This window comes from Pleurodeles waltl, chromosome 3_1 (genome assembly GCF_031143425.1).
Source record: "Pleurodeles waltl isolate 20211129_DDA chromosome 3_1, aPleWal1.hap1.20221129, whole genome shotgun sequence".
NCBI classification, from domain to species: Eukaryota; Metazoa; Chordata; class Amphibia; order Caudata; family Salamandridae; genus Pleurodeles; species Pleurodeles waltl.
Window position 1 is genome coordinate 663291884 of NC_090440.1, and position 15789 is coordinate 663307672.

At 47.1% G+C, this 15789-nt stretch overlaps 1 protein-coding gene across 4 annotated transcripts in view; it reads left to right on the forward strand.

Annotated features, from left to right (window-relative positions):
• The window catches only part of ANO9 (anoctamin 9), a 386417-nt gene extending 374848 nt beyond the window's left edge, over window positions 1-11569 (forward strand). For all 4 annotated transcript variants that reach the window (XM_069223191.1, XM_069223192.1, XM_069223193.1 and 1 more), the window contains one exon: window positions 9310-11569. In XM_069223191.1, coding sequence (XP_069079292.1) covers window positions 9310-9337 — 28 coding nt within the window. In that variant the 3' untranslated portion in view covers window positions 9338-11569. The remainder of the gene's footprint in view (window positions 1-9309) is intronic.
• Window positions 11570-15789: the final 4220 nt, after the last annotated feature.

Genomic DNA, 15789 nt, shown 5'->3' on the forward strand with positions numbered 1-15789 from the left:
TCCTTGTACCCAAATCAATAATTTTGATGAATGTTTCAAACAAATATTTTGCAGCCTCGAAATTTAATAAATTACTACATTTTTCAAACTCATATTTTTGGCATAGAGCTATAATCTCAGTGAATATGTTATTATGATGCATTCGGTGCAAAGCATTAACTGTAGTGAAAATTTCAGTCGTATTTCATGATTAAAGTAGTGACTTTACGGCATATTTCAAAATTATGTTTTGGGTAGAATCGATGTATGCACTAACAGGACTCTGCTACTCTAGTGTGAATTGCCTGAAACAGTGGGTGCAAATCTCAAATAGTGCTTTAAAATGAACCATTTAACATTTCAGTACATTTTTGGGGGAGAATTTAAACACCAGTTCCAATTGTTTTATATTCTTATCAGGGTGAACCAAGAGTGCTTCCAGGTTGCACAGTTCTTTCCTGAGAATGCAGAATAACCATTTGGTGGAGAACTCATGGCCACTAACCAACCCAAACGTAGCCTAGTACTGCTCATTAAACTGGGCCAGGTGTGCTAAAACAGTTTGAGTCTGATTCTTAAAGATTTTACTGTAACTTACTGTTCGATTACTTGTGATTTATCCTTGAAATTCGGGAGTAACTTGTACTAAAAGAGTACGTCACAGCCACTCCTGGCAACATTTTTATGATTTCGTCTGCTCATTTTAGTGTTACTTTTTTCAGTGCTTTCAAATTTCCCCCATTTTTCAAACATACTTTTCCAGGAAGAATCTTATCCACTCCGCTAATCCTTATTCACTTCCCCACACTGGATACATAAACGTTTGATTATTACTCTTATCTTAAATGTCAATTACACCTAAATACCTTACCTGTTTCACAAAGCATTTTCTTTGAGTGCGTGTGTCTTACTTCTAATTTAGACATGAACTACACCATAATATCCTTTTCTAAGTCACAAAGCCCTTGTGGTGAGCATCAGATGCTTCTAGCCGCAGATTCCTTACCTTTGAATATCCCCAAGTCTCAGGCTGGATCCAGGAGATTTTCGAGCAGTACCCCTGCATGCCAGTAGGTGGCATCATTCAGCTACACATCGCGTTGTTGGCTGTGTCCGGCCTGGTAGTGATGTGTGCGGTAATTATATAGGCACCACCTCAGCTTGCTGTCAGTTCTTTCATTTCCACACCAGTTAGCGCTGAGCCAGATTGAGCTAACCCTCAATAATTTTTTGACTTGCCTTTTTCGACTTTTTGTCAGCTTTTTTTGTTATATTTCATCCCCTAGTGTGAGGATATCACCCAAGAAGCCAGCTGGTTTCAAAACATGTGGGCCCTGTCATAGGCAGATGTCGGTGACAGACCTCCATTTGGTGTGTTTGTGGTGCCTGATGCTGGGACATGACTCCAACGCGGGTGAAGACTGATATGCCATGCACCCAAAGACGCTAAGGAAGTGATTCTTCAAGCTCCTTGCCGCCTGGCGGCGATCGACTCTGCAGCACTCAAGGTCCCATTCACTCGGCAGGTCCCAGGACTGCTCGCATAGTTGTTTCAGATGTTCCGTGTTGCACTGCAAATCATCAGGGATGTCGGGGAAGTCCCATAGGCACAAGAAGTCAGGCAAACATTCTTCGACTTCCCCTTGTCTGTCGACATCATCCGATGAGACAAGGGAGCGTTGACACTCTAGGCCATAGGAGTCGGTGGGGCCTATCTCTGGGTGCACTCCGCACTTCCTAGATTGTCACAGATCCTGGCCGAGCACCTTCCAGCTTAAAGAATTGTATGCGGCCATGCACCTTATCTTTGGGCAGCCAGATCCAGCCCTCTGAAGCACCTTCACGACCCATGGGCATAGGAGGGGCCCCTACTGGGACCACGCTGGCAGCTTGGCCTTCAAGCGCCGGTTGGGCCCCTAGGATCCTCTGCCGGATCCAGAGTGGAGCCACCAGGAAGACTGAGACATTCCTGGGCTCTCGCTCCAGTGCCGATGCCTCCCGCACCAATGCCCATAGGCGGCGCCTTCCCCATCGTCATTCCCGACTCTGACACAGAACCGGATGGGTGTCTCACAGAGACGACTGAAGACATCCTTCTCAGAGCAGAGCCAGTGCTTTATTAGATGGATAGGCCTTTTGAGGGAGATGTTTGGGAGGGGTCTATAGACCCTAATGGAGAAGATCAAGTTAAGTAGGAAAACTGTTAAAGGGACCTTGGTGAGGCGAGTGGGTTGGACACCTCACCTGACACTGGCCTGGTGTCCTCTCCTACTTTGGCTATGGCAGAGGGAGCCTCTTTTGCTATGGTGATGTGCAGGGCAGCTGCGGTCCTGGACCTTAGCTTACACTCAGATGTAGTAATGACTAACGTCTTGAACAGAGGTGCTGCAGCCGGGAGTCATCACCTCTGAACCTTTACTCCTATTCAACAAAGCCCTTACCACATCCTACTTGGGGCCTGGTCCAAGCCCTGCACAGGGGCTCCTTGAATAGGACGAATACCTGCTGCCATCACCCTGCTCCTGTGGATCCCAGTCTCCTTAGCCAGCATCCCACCCAAGAGAGCTTGGTGGTCCAAGCCTCCTCATCCTACATTCACACTGGCACATTCCGTACTGCCACACAGGTTAGGGAATCCAAGAGGCTGGACACCTTGAGAAAGAGAATGTTTTCTTCCACCAGCCTGGCATTGCAATTAGTGAGCACCACATGCCTATTGGGCCGTAAATCCAATACACTATGGGATACGGTTGCACAAGTGCTGCCTGGGGTGCCAGAGGATGCCTCGGTTATACTCTCTGAGGCTGTTGCCGACAGGAGAGATGCAGCAAAGATCTCCAACAGGTGTGGACTTCACATGACTGACTGGCTAGGTATAGCACGTTCATCATCATTCATTATTATTTCACAGCACCACACACGACTGAGAACATCTGGCTTTTCAAATGTCCCGGCTTTCCTCATGGACATGCCCTTTGATGGCTCTCACCTCTTTAGAGAAAAGGTGGATTCAGTGCTGGAGCACTTCAAGGACAGCATGGCTACAGCCAGGTCCTTGGTCTTGTCTATAGGCTCTCGTCAACCCCACTTCACCTTTCGTGGCAACAGAAGGAGTCTTCAACTGCTCCAAAACCTTTCCCGCCACCACCACCAACAGGCTTCTCAGCCTTTTTGTGGCCGAGGACATAGGTGCCAGCGTCCACTTGGGACAAGTAGCCGATGGTCAGGTCAGTTCACTACCCTCCGGCAGCCACTGCCTCCAAACCTCTTTAGTCTGCCCTCAAACAATCATAGGCACCCAATGGGAGGCAGGATATGCCCTCTCCTCTCCCACTGGTGGGTTGTAACATTAGACCGTTGGGTATTAAAGAACTACTCCCTCCTCTTTGTGATACCCCCTCCACTTATGCCATCTACTTATGATTGGCTGATGGAGAACTATCTCTCCTTGCTCCATGAAGACGTGCAGGCTCTCTTGGCCTAGCTACTTTATGGTGCCAAAGAAGGACAGAGGCATTCGTCCTGTCCTAGATCTTTGCCTTCTTAACATCTTGTTAAAGAAGGAGAAATTAAAAATGTTCACACTTGCTCAAGTTTTGTCTGCCCTAGATCTAGGGCTTGCAGGATGTCTATTTCCACGTGCCCATCCTGCTGGCCCACAGACACTAACTGTGGTTTACATTGGGCCACAAGCACTTTCAGATTGCTCTCCTACCTTTTGACCTTACCAGCACCGCTCAGGTGTTCCCGAAGGTGATGGTGGTGGTCGCAGTTCATCAGCAGAGGCCAGGGATCTCAGTCTTGCCCTACCTCAATGACTGGCTGTTGAAGGCAGGCTTGCCCTGGGTATTCGTCACCCACTTACGGACTGCAGCGAACCTCCTGCACTCACTGGTTACTATTAACATGCAGAAGTCACACCTGACTCCCTCTCAGACTCTCTCTTTCATCTGAGCTGTTCTGGACAAAATGCAATTTCAGGCCTATCCTCCTAAGCGGCCAGTCCAGGATATTCAGGCTATAATACTGATGTTTCAGCCTCTATCCTGGATTTCGGTGAGTCTGACTCTGAGGCTTTTGGTCCTCAAGGTCTCCTGCATCCTGCAGGTGACACATTCCAAATGGCTCTGCAGTTGAACCTAAAGCCCAGTGAGCACAGCATCAGGGAAACCTCTCTCATGTTCCAGATCTTGGAGGGAAGTGCAAAAGACCTGCAGTGGTGGCTAACAAACCGCGATTTGGTCAGTGGCAGACCCCTTTCTCTTCCCCAACCAGAGTTGACTGCAGTATCAGATGCATCACTCCTAAGGATGTGGCTGCCATCTGGAAAAGGTGGCGAGCAGGGGATTCTGGTGCAGTCCAAGCTTCACAATAAACCTGTTGAAACCTTTGGTGATTTGCTTGGCATTAAAAGCCTTTCTTCCTTTGATCATGGGAAGGCTGGTGCAAGTGTTCATGTACAACGCCATCTCCATGTTGTACAGCAACAAACATGGCAGGGTGGGGTTGTGGACCCTTTGTCAAGAGGCACTGCTCCTTTGGACATGGCTGGAATGTCAGGGCATATCCCTTGTGGTCCAGCACCTGGCGGGCTCTCTGAATGCCAGGGTAGACAAAATCAGCCAAAATGTCTAGTGGATCACAAATGACCTCCCCATCCAGAAGTTGTGTATGGTCTCTTTCAGCAGATGTTAGAGCCTTGGTTGGATCAGTTCGCTACCACTGAGAATGTGCAATGTTTGCAGTTGTGAGTGCTGGAGTTTCCAAGGCAGCTCTTGCTTGGAGCCACTTTTCATCTCAAGTGTAGCTGAGGCCTCCTGTACACCTTTCCACCCATGCCACTCCAGCCCAGAGTACTCAAAAAGATCAGGAATAACTGGGCCCAAATCATCCTTGGGGTTCCGGAATGGGCTCAGAGAGTTTGGTTTCCCGAGCTGTTTAGCATGGTCATTGGTCCTTGGTCCTCCAATCAGGCTGCCCCTTCGGTAGAATCTCCTGTCGCAGCAGCAGGGGAGAGTTCTCCACCCAGACATGGCAACGCTCCGCCTACATACGTGGAGAGTGAACTGCAACAACGGGCAGCTTTCGACCTTAAGCCCAAAATCTGCTATGTTATCTTGGCAGAGGTGTCCCTCCACTAGGATGTTATATGCCTGCCACTGGGGCAAGTTTGTGGCATGGTGTGTAGAAAGACAGATTGATCCCTTCTCAGATACTTCTGTTTATTCTTTCTCTTGGCCAGCAGTGCTCTGCTTTGGGCACCTTAAATGGCTATCTTTCTGCCATCCCAGCCTTTCTGTGGGTGTCAGATCAGTCATCCCTGTCAAATCCCCTATTGTGAATAGGTTTTTGAAAGGTCTTGAACACATGTTTTCACTCTCACCCTTCATCATCCCTCAGTAGGGCCTCAATCTGGCACTCACCTTTGTGATATACTCTACTTCTAATCCACTGCATAACTGTCCTCTCATGCTGCTTACCATCAAGACAGCCTTTCTAGTGGCTATAACATCTGCCTGAAGGGTCAGCAAACTCCAGGCTTTGTCATCTAAGCCTCCGTACCTAAACATCTTTCCAGACAAGCTGTTTCTTCGCACTAGAGCTTCCTTCCTGATGAAAGTTGTCACGCACTTTCATGTAAGCCAGTCCATCACCCTTACGCTCTGCCATATCCCTCTAAGGAAGAGGATTGACTCCACCGACTGGACCCAAAAAACAGTGTTATGTTTCTGCCTTAACCGTATAAAAAAGGGGACGACCAACTCTTTGTGGGGTATGTCGGAGCAAAGAAGGGGACGTCTCTGCCCGAAACGGACCACCTCCCGATAGATTGTGATCTGCATTAAAATCTGATAATGCATCTGGATGGAGCTGGAACGTCAGTGCATTTTCCTGGTGGTACAGCATCTGCCGGGTTCTCTGAAGGACAGAGCGGACAAACCCAGCCAGAGACGCCTAGCAGATCATGAATTCCAAATCCACCCGGAGGTGATGGACAGTTTCTTTCAGCAGTTGGGAAAGCCTTGGTTAGATCTGTTCGCCACCACAGAGAATGTGCAATGTCAGCAGTTCTGTGCACTGGAGGTTCAAGGCAGCTTTTGTCTTGAGTGGAGCTCTGGCTTCCTCTGCACCTTTTCTCCATACCTCACCTGCCCAGAGTTCTTAAGATCAGGAACAACCAGGCCCTAGTCATTCTTGTGGCTCCTGATTGGGCACTGAGAGTCTGGTATCCTGAGCTGTTGAGCATGACCATAGGTCCTTTAGTCAGGCTCCCTTTTCAGGAGGATCTTGGGTTGCAGCAACAGAGGAAGGTTCTGCACCCAAATGTGTGCACCTTCCACCTGCATGCATGGAGATTGAGTGGCAACAGTTGATAGCTTTCAACCTTCCTTTCCTAAGTATGTGATGTTTGCTGGCCCTCCAGCAAGTCAGTAAACTCTTGCTGTTGGGAGAGGTTTGTTTCATGTGTGCTTCCCACAACGTTGAACCCCTATCTGCGCCACTCTCACAACTTCTCTTATTTGCATTGCCTTTGGCCCAGCAGGGTTCTGCTTTGGGCACAGTTAGGTGTTACCTTTCTGCCATCTGGGAATTCTTGTGGTTGCTGGACCAGCCTTCTCTCTTTAAGTCACCTGTTGTGTCTAGGTTCTTTGAAGGCCTGCAACACGTTTTGCACCTATGTCCTTCATCATGCCTCAGTGAAACTTTAACCTGGTCCTCACCTTTTTGGTGTGTGCCTGATTTGAGCCTTTGCAAAGTTGCCCTTTTAGGCTGTTAACAATCAAAACTGCCTTTTTATTGATTATAGCATTAGTCAGGGGGGTCAGCTACCTACAAGTGCTCTCTGCGCACCATCCATATACCACTTCTTACCCATACAAGGTGGTTCTTAGGACGCGTGCCTCCTTTTTTCCAAAGGTTGTGACTCCATTCCATGTACACCAGAACATCACCCTGCCTACTTTCTTTGCTCCACCTCAGCCCTCCAAAGAAGAGGAGAGATTCCACCACTTGGACCCAAAAAAAGCATTGTTGTTCCACTCCGGGTTCTAGTTCCGGGTATGGGCTATGTGGGAGCAAAGAAATGTAAAGCTATACAGAACAGAACCACCTCACAGTGGATTGTCCTGTGAATTAAGATCTGCTATGCATTAGCCAAGAAACAGCCCCCTGAGAGCTTGCAGGCTCACTCTACCAGAGCCAAGGCTATGACCACTGCATTAGCACTGTGTTCCTCTCCTGGACACCTGTCAAGCAGCAACGTGGGCATCACTGAACAAGTTCACAAAACATTACTACACGTACAGTCAAGTCCGTCGTGATGGGCATTTCACTCATTTGGTCCTGCAGGACTTTTTGGTGTAACTGAGTTTGCAGACCCACTTCCAAGGAGGTATTGCTTGGTTATCTATTCAACAGTAAGTAATCTGTGGCCAGAAGTCACTATCGGATGGACAAGTTACTTACCTTCTGTAATGCCTTATCTGGTAGAGACTCTATTTAGCTACAGATTCCCTTCTGACCCTCCCCACTCTGCATACTGGTTCACGTGTAAGGGGAACCCTTTTTGGGGTCTTACTCTTTTCCACGCCACTGGTCAGTTCTCATTGTGGCTCTGCGCTCCTGGCATGGAAAGTCACTGAAGTAACTGACGTCAGTGCGCTGAGGTGGCGCATATTTAGGTACCGTGCAAGTCACTTCTGAGGCAGATGCCACTGATGCAGAGCCAAATGAGGCCACCTACCAGCACAGAGGGGTACTGGTCAAAAATCTTCCGTATCCAGTTTGACGTCTAAGGATATTCAAAGGTATGGAATCTGCTGCTAGACATGGTCTCTACCAGATATGGCATTAGTGAAGGTAAGTAACTTGTTATTTGTGCTTAACTTTTGCCCAATATGTGATTTACAGTTCAATATCTTTACCTGATCCACAAAGCTTTTTTCTATGAGTTGTGTCCAACTTCTTTCTGGGGATTTAAGTAGTCTTGAAGATCATCACCTGACTCAGGAAGAAAGCCTTCTCTGTGTGTAGCTGCGATTTCTGTCTCAGATGAGAATTACACTTGAATATCCCTACTTGATTCACCAAGACTTTTCTGTGAGCAGCTGTATTATGTATGTCTTAGATGCAAAATATATTTCAATACCCTTACCTGTTTCACAAAGCCTTTTTTGTGAGCAGTTTTCTTACTTCTGTCTTGCATGTGAATTACACTTGACTACCCTCACCTTATTCACCAGACCTTTTCTGTAACAATTGTCATACTTCTGTCTTAGATGTGAATTACACTTGAACATCCTTATCTGATTCACAAAGCTTTTTCCTTAAGTAGTTGTCTCTTACTCCTGTCTTACATGTCAAAGATATCTGAACATATTTACATGAGTCACAGAGCGTGTTCTGTGAGTAGCTGTGCTTTTCATCTGTGTCGTTAAAATTAAACCTACATATCTGAGTTACAATGCCACTTCTATTTAGTGTTGTGTCTTACTCTTGTCTTGGATGTGAATTACAACTGGAAAGCCAGGCCTGATTCACGAAGAATTGTTCTGTAACCAGTTTTGTCTTACTTCAGGCATACATGCGATTAACTTGAGAAAGAGCAATAGAAGCTTAAGCATGGAAGAAATCACTAAACATATTTTCATGAGTAAGCACGCCCTACTGCTGGTAATCCATGAGTAAATGATAGCTAATAGCCTTTGAACCACAGGACAACCAGAAGTAATAGCAAGAGAGAAAAGAGAAAGAATAGACACAGGAAAAATGCCAGCATGGTCTATAGAGAAAAGAGATTGCAATAGGAGCTGCAGAAGATGGTGAATTGGTTAGGAAGAAGTAGACGAAAGAATAATAGGTGGATGAAACCAACAGTGGAACTTTGGATAAATACTAAAAATGGACAGACTGGCATAGAAAATAGAAAGGAGAACTGAACTAGAAACAGTATTAGAAACGAGGAATAGACATAAGAAAATGGCAGGAGAAACAGAAAAAGTAGTGATATTAAGGCAGGAAATATTGTGCAAACCAGGAATAGCAGTATGAGGATTACACATTACAGGCAATAAACAATCCTAATGAAGAGCTACAGAGAAGAGAAACAGGCAGGACAACCATGTGTACAGATGACACATCAGAAAGTGGAGTAGATGCAGAGAACTGTAGGTGGCCATAAATAAGAGCAGCAGAGGCAGGATGACGGCCTGGGATCTTGCTCAGGAATTAGAGCCAGGATCTACAGAAGGTGGTTGTGAATAGTGAACATGTGAGTGGGAATGCTGCTACTGTAACTAAATGTATATTGTTTATTTGTTTGCCTTGCAGTGTCATTGAACACTCCACAGAAGTTTGAGGGGCTCCGACCATGGATCTGGCGTCACTAGAAGTGTCTTTGAATCCATTGATGCAGCTGGACTGTACTACTGGTCTCGAGCTTTAGGAATAACCACTCCTTCTGGACTTAACTCCTTGTGTGCTCAACACCAGCTTCAGAGCCACATTGGAAGCGTTGTTTGAGATAGACTCAAAATAGCCAAAAATCACTAACACTACCATGTTCCATGAGGAGCTGATGTCCAGGAGTTAATGGTCAAGGTCCCAACTATGGCAGGCCCTGTGTATGATGGACTTTGTCTCTAGAAAGGAACTCTGAGGCTGATTGTTAATTATATATGAAGCTACAAATCTAGAGCAAGACCACAGCCAACCAGGGTGTCACCTTTCTGTTGCATTCATGAGGAGAAATGTACATTTTAAGTTCCCCAGGTGACCTATAACTAAGGGTCACTTTAACATTACAGGCTTCCCACAATGGTTAGCTGTGCGTGGCATCAGTCCAAGAGGTATATCCTGCAAAATTAGATGAATCTGGGACGATGGCAAAAAGAGCACTTGAAAGATAGACATCAAAACCCAGGAGCAAATTCTCCTTACCCCGATTTTTTTTAAGCGAGAAGTCTCCAAATGCAACAAGCTGGACAGGAGCGCTTCAGCATTAAATTTGGAACAATGACTTTCCTCACTGGAGACACTTTCCTTTCCCTTCCCAGTATTGGACAAAATGTAAATAATATTGGATTATGGGCCTTTATGGGCCCTCTCTCCTACCAGGAGGTGCTGATTGACAGTGAAAGTAAAACGCAGATTCTCACTGAACGTACGAATTTAGATGTTAAGGTTGACAAAAGCGGCTGCCCAAATGTAATACCAGGTTTAAGGGAGGCCTTGGGCATATCCGTAATACTACCTCAAGTGCATATATTTATGCCAGAATACTCACCTTCAGGACTGTCACTCTCAGTGTTGTTGTCTCATATGAGCATTTGGCCTGATAGTCTAAAGAACATTTTACACATGAGAGATGTACCTCTTGGACAAAATGTGCCAAAATGGGGGCGACTGAAGTGAAGCACTGTGCCAGCTGGAAAGAGAAATGACACCGTTATTACTAGTCCATGAGGGTGTGCGGGAGATTATTAGGAGGATTTGTGGGAATACAAGGAGACTTTTATGTGTCTGTGCAGCTCCCCTGAAGTGCCAGTACATTGGTTCGATTCAAGGCTCTGGGCTGAGTTTGGTGGGGTGCCACGTGTTTCGTACCTCCCATAGATTTCAGTGTCGGGTACTCAAAGGTTTTGGTGGGCAGTTCAAGTACACAGACCAGTTTGTACTGATTGTGTAATCCGTGCCAGACGTTAAATTAGGCAGTAGTATATAACATGTTATTCTCCAGCTCCCTTACTAAGAAGGTGTAACCTAAACAATGTACAACAATGTACAATGTAACCTTTGTATGAATGCCTAAGCCGACCAGCATTTCGAGACAACTGTAAAATAAACTAAGCCAGAGCTAAAACGTGGTTTACTTGAAATCGACAGCTGCGCATTCTAACAGATGTATCCGAGGGCAGTGTAAACAGAGCTGAAAAAGCAAGACCCATGTCGGGTGTTCGTTTGTTTTTCGCTGGTTAGCTAATCTGAACGAAACATGTTACTTCCCCTCTCGGTGTACCCACTGATGCCAAACTGGCTTTGAGGGAGTACATGGACAACGACCACGCCAGATATCCACCCAGAAGCCATTCACTTTTATTTGGAGAATATTTTACCGAGGTTCTCGCCAGCACAAGGATCAAAACAGGGTGGACTCTGCTACAGACAGATCAGGAGATTACCGAGGGGGCTGTTAACATGGGGAGAGAGCAAACGAAATTCTGTTTTCTGATGCTTTCAAGTGCCTGACTCTTCTCCAGTGCTACTGGCACTTTGATGTACGCACCTGTCAGGCAATATTCAGATTCGATGATAATGCAGTTCACATGTAGGCCAGATGACATCGGTATTTTCTTACAAAATGCATGCATTGGTCGAAATTTTACATTTTGCATCCCAAAAACCAGTCGGTCCGCTCAAAATGACGAGGTGTGACTCCAGTGTTACCTCTGTTTTATATCACCACGAATCCAACCCGAGGGTACGGAAGTATTTGAAGGAAAGGTGTGTTTGCTTTTGGACTCCACTGTACCACTCCTGTACTTTTGATTGTGTCGCTCTTTTTATATAATAAATGTATTTGTTTCCTAAATGGGCCTGACTGATTTCTTATGCGAACGCATGCTTCAGTAATGTGAAATGTTGGCGAAGCAGTGGTGATGTGGTGCGGGGAGTGGGGGTGTGGGGGGAGGGGCATGGTGCGCCCGGGGAAGTGGAAGAAGGTGCAGAGTCGGGGTAGCACCGATACTCCGTCCAAACAAGGGCTAGAGCTCCCTCCCCCGTGAGAGCGCGCAGCCCAGAAAGGGAACTGTAAAACACATGACGCTAGGCATCCCTTTCTAGATCCAGACGTCCTCCTACTGAAACAATTTAATATGTCGTTGACCTTGTCTGTCTACGTCGTTGACCTTGTCTGTCTACGTCACTACCGGGTCCCTGTGAAACACAGGAGCTTTTTTATTGCTGCCATAAGCTGCAGGCTGCGTTACCTCTGGGGTGTAAAATTATCAATGTTTAATGCGATTTGCTTTTACACAATAATAACAAGGTAAAATATAATAACACATTATATTCTAGAAAATAAATCGAAACTCATATAGTTGGACTAATATTATTTAAAATCTACTCTCAATTAAACGCCCCAGGCAGAGTTCATCCTTCCACTATATCATGTCCTGTCAAACCGTCAGAGCCATCAGCATGGATTTGCCTGGCATCTGCTGTCTTTCATCTGCTTCCCCCTCTAGTGATAAGTAGAGACAGTAAATAGGGCTATCTCTTTATTAATGTTCCTAACTCACTTGCGCACATTGCACTTCTCTATTCATATTGTGCCCACACATAAAGCATGATTGCCATTATGAGAACGTTTTCAGGAATCCAAACACAATCCCGGTTACCGGGCTTCAAAGTGTGGCAATCCTCTCTCATGTGCTGGGACTTAGGTACTCATGGACCTAAAATGGATTAACTGGAAGATGCCTTTAGCGTATGTCCACCGGGTAGCTTGGCAGAGTTAGCAGGTATCATTAAATCATAGGCCAGCCAGTGTGACTACTTGAAAAAAAATACTTTGATTAAGACAAACAACGAGATACTAAACGTGAAATGCAAAGCACAAGAATAAGGTAGGGTTCACTGGAGGGTAGGGTGGGGAGTAATGCTACTTTGAAGTTACTCTCAGATTCTTATTGCTGGCACAACAAAAACAGAGCCCATGGGGTACAATTTCCTTTCACTTCCCTGGTGTCTGTCAGTGTTATTTTGGTTCCCACAACCTTGCCTGCGCGCTGTACCTTTAAGTTTGATGCACCGGCATTTCCTGCGATGCGTCGGGGGCCGTGGGATGCTCGCACACCCCTCTATGGAGCAGCGCACTTGAGTCTACCTCGGCTCTTGCTGTCTCCTGTGACGTCCTCCACGAGGACAGCGATGCGCAGGCATATGCTTCCGAGTCACGGGAGATAGGGTGGTCGGAGAAACGCCGACCGGAAGGAGGGATCGTGTCTTTATTGGATCTTCTCCTGCGTTTCGCTCCTAGCTCATTCTCACTCCCCTCTCACTCTTCTTCAAATCCCTCTCCTGCTTATTCATTTTCAAAGCCTCCCTATCCTCTTTCTCCCCTCTCTTTCTGTCAGTACTGTTACAGTACTGCAGTTCTTAATCTCCAGCGTTCTCCTTTTCTCTGTGAGGAGATTCATGATCTCCGGTGTTGTTTTCTTGTAAAACGCACTGATACTTAGCTTGAGTAAAGTTGCACAACATAAAAAAAAGTGAAATAATCAGTCGCTGCCACCACTGTCGTGAGCCACGCTGAGCAAAGGGGTGCACATGCTCTGCCACTCCTGACCACACATCCAGCTCTGGGTCTCAGTCGATTTCCGTGGAGGCCTACAGTGTACACACACGACTGTCGTGTGCCCTGAGGCCAAAGATCTCACAAAATGGGCCAGAGACTCGCTATGGGAATCTTGGGGCAGAGGAGTGTGCACTCTCTTAGCCATGCAGAGGAACGTTTTATTCCTGAAAGTCATCCAGTAGTCACATTGTCTGGCAATAGTCTAAGCACCACAGCCATGCAGTACCCATATTACCTTGGAGGATAAAGCGCTATAGCTGTGCATATCTGCAATGGCATTGCCCTAGCAAGTGCGGAATCATTGACAAGCAGCCACCATTTTACCCCCTAATTTGAAGCCACACTGGCATGCAGTTTACACATTGATACTGCCAATATAACATAAAGTCCTATAGCAATATTATCCTCAATTGTTTTGCCGCTGTGTGAAGCGTCAATGCTTAGCAGTGTTAGCATGACATGACCCCGTCTCTAACACCAGCATGGACCTGCATCCCTAGGCTCAATCTCCCCAGACTTCTTAAACTGCAGGTGGTGAAAGAAAAGGGGGTGTGCGGAATCTGCGGAGAATGGGCTGCCCCTGCACCGCAAAGGCAGCTTCATTCCCCCATTTTCCTTTGGTGCTCTGCACCACCTTGTGTCCTGACTCACAGCCGCCACCCTTCTGTCTCCATCCTGGTCAGGCTAGCCTTTTAGGTTGTCTTGAACCGAGAAGTCCAGATATTTACAGAAGTGTGATGTTTTTTTCTCAAGATCGAGAGCTTGGGTGGTACTTAAGTGGTACATGAGAAGCTAGCGATGGCCTCCGTCTGATTAGGAAACCATTCTCCAGCCCACATGGCAATTAAATGGCAGAGTAGGTGTAAGGAAATGCCTCCTTGGCATGGTTACCCCCTGACTTTTTGCCTTTGCTGATGCTAAGTTTTGATTTGAAAGTGTGCTGAGGCCTGCTAACCAGGCCCCAGCACCAGTGTTCTTTCCCTACCTAACCTGTACTTTTGTTTCCACAATTGACACACCCTGGCATCCAGGTAAGTCCCTTGTAACTGGTACCCCTGGTACCAAGGGCCCAGCCAGGGAAGGTCTCTAAGGGCTGCAGCATGTCTTATGCCTCCCTGGGGACCCCTCACTCAGCATAGACACACTGCTTGCCAGCTTGTGTGTGCTAGTGGGGATAAAACAACTAAGTCGACATGGCACTCCCCTCAGGGTGCCATGCCAACCTCACACTGCCTATGAAGTATAGATAAGTCACCCCTCTAGCAGGCCTTACAGCCCTATGGCAGGGTGCACTATACCATAGGTGAGGGCATAAGTGCAGGAGCACTGTGCCACTACAGTGTCTAAGCAAAACCTTAGACATTGTAAGTGCAGGGTAGCCATAAGAGTATATGGTCTGTGAGTCTGTCATGCACGAACTCCACAGCACCATAATGGCTACACTGAAAACTGTGAAGTTTGGTATCAAACTTCTCAGCACAATAAATGCACACTGATGCCAGTGTACATTTTATTGTAACATACACCCCAGAGGGCACCTTAGAGGTGCCCCCTGAAACCTTAACCGACTACCCGTGTAGGCTGACTGGTTTTAGCAGCCTGCCACACACCAGACATGTTGCTGGCACCATGGGGAGAGTGCCTTTGTCACTCTGTGGCTAGTAACAAAGCCTGTACTGGGTGGAGGTGCTTCACACCTCCCCCTGCAGGAACTGTAACACCTGGCGGTGAGCCTCAAAGGCTCACCCCCTTTGTTACAGCACCCCAGGGCACTCCAGCTAGTGGAGTTGCCCGCCCCCTCCGGCCACGGCCCCACTTTTGGTGGCAAGGCCGGATGAGATAATGAGAAAAACAAGGAGGAGTCACTGGCCAGTCAGGACAGCCCCTAAGGTGTCCTGAGGTGACTCTAACTTTTAGAAATCCTCCATCTTGCAGATGGAGGATTTCCCCAATAGGATTAGGGATGTGCCCCCCTCCCCTCAAGGAGGAGGCACCAAGAGGGTGTAGCCACCCTCAGGGCTAGTAGCCATTGTCTACTAGCCCCCCAGACCTAAACACACCCCTAAATTGAGTATTTAGGGGCTCCTCAGAACCTAGGAAACTAGATTCCTGCAACCTAAGAAGAAGAGGATTGCTGAGCTGAAAAACCCTGCAGAGAAGACAGAGACACCAACTGCTTTGGCCCCAGCTCTACTGGCCTGCCTCCCCACTTCTAAAGACACTGCTCCAGCAACGCTTTCCACAGGGACCAGCGACCTCTGAAGCTTCAGAGGACTGCCCTGCATCTAGAAGGACCAAGAACTCCCAAGGACAGCGGTTCTGTTCACCAAAGACTGCAACTTTGCAACAAAGGAGCAACTTTGAAACAACACGCGTTTCCCGCTGGAAGCGTGAGACTTGGCACTCTGCACCCGACGCCCCCGGCTCGACTTGTGGAGAACAATCACTTCAGG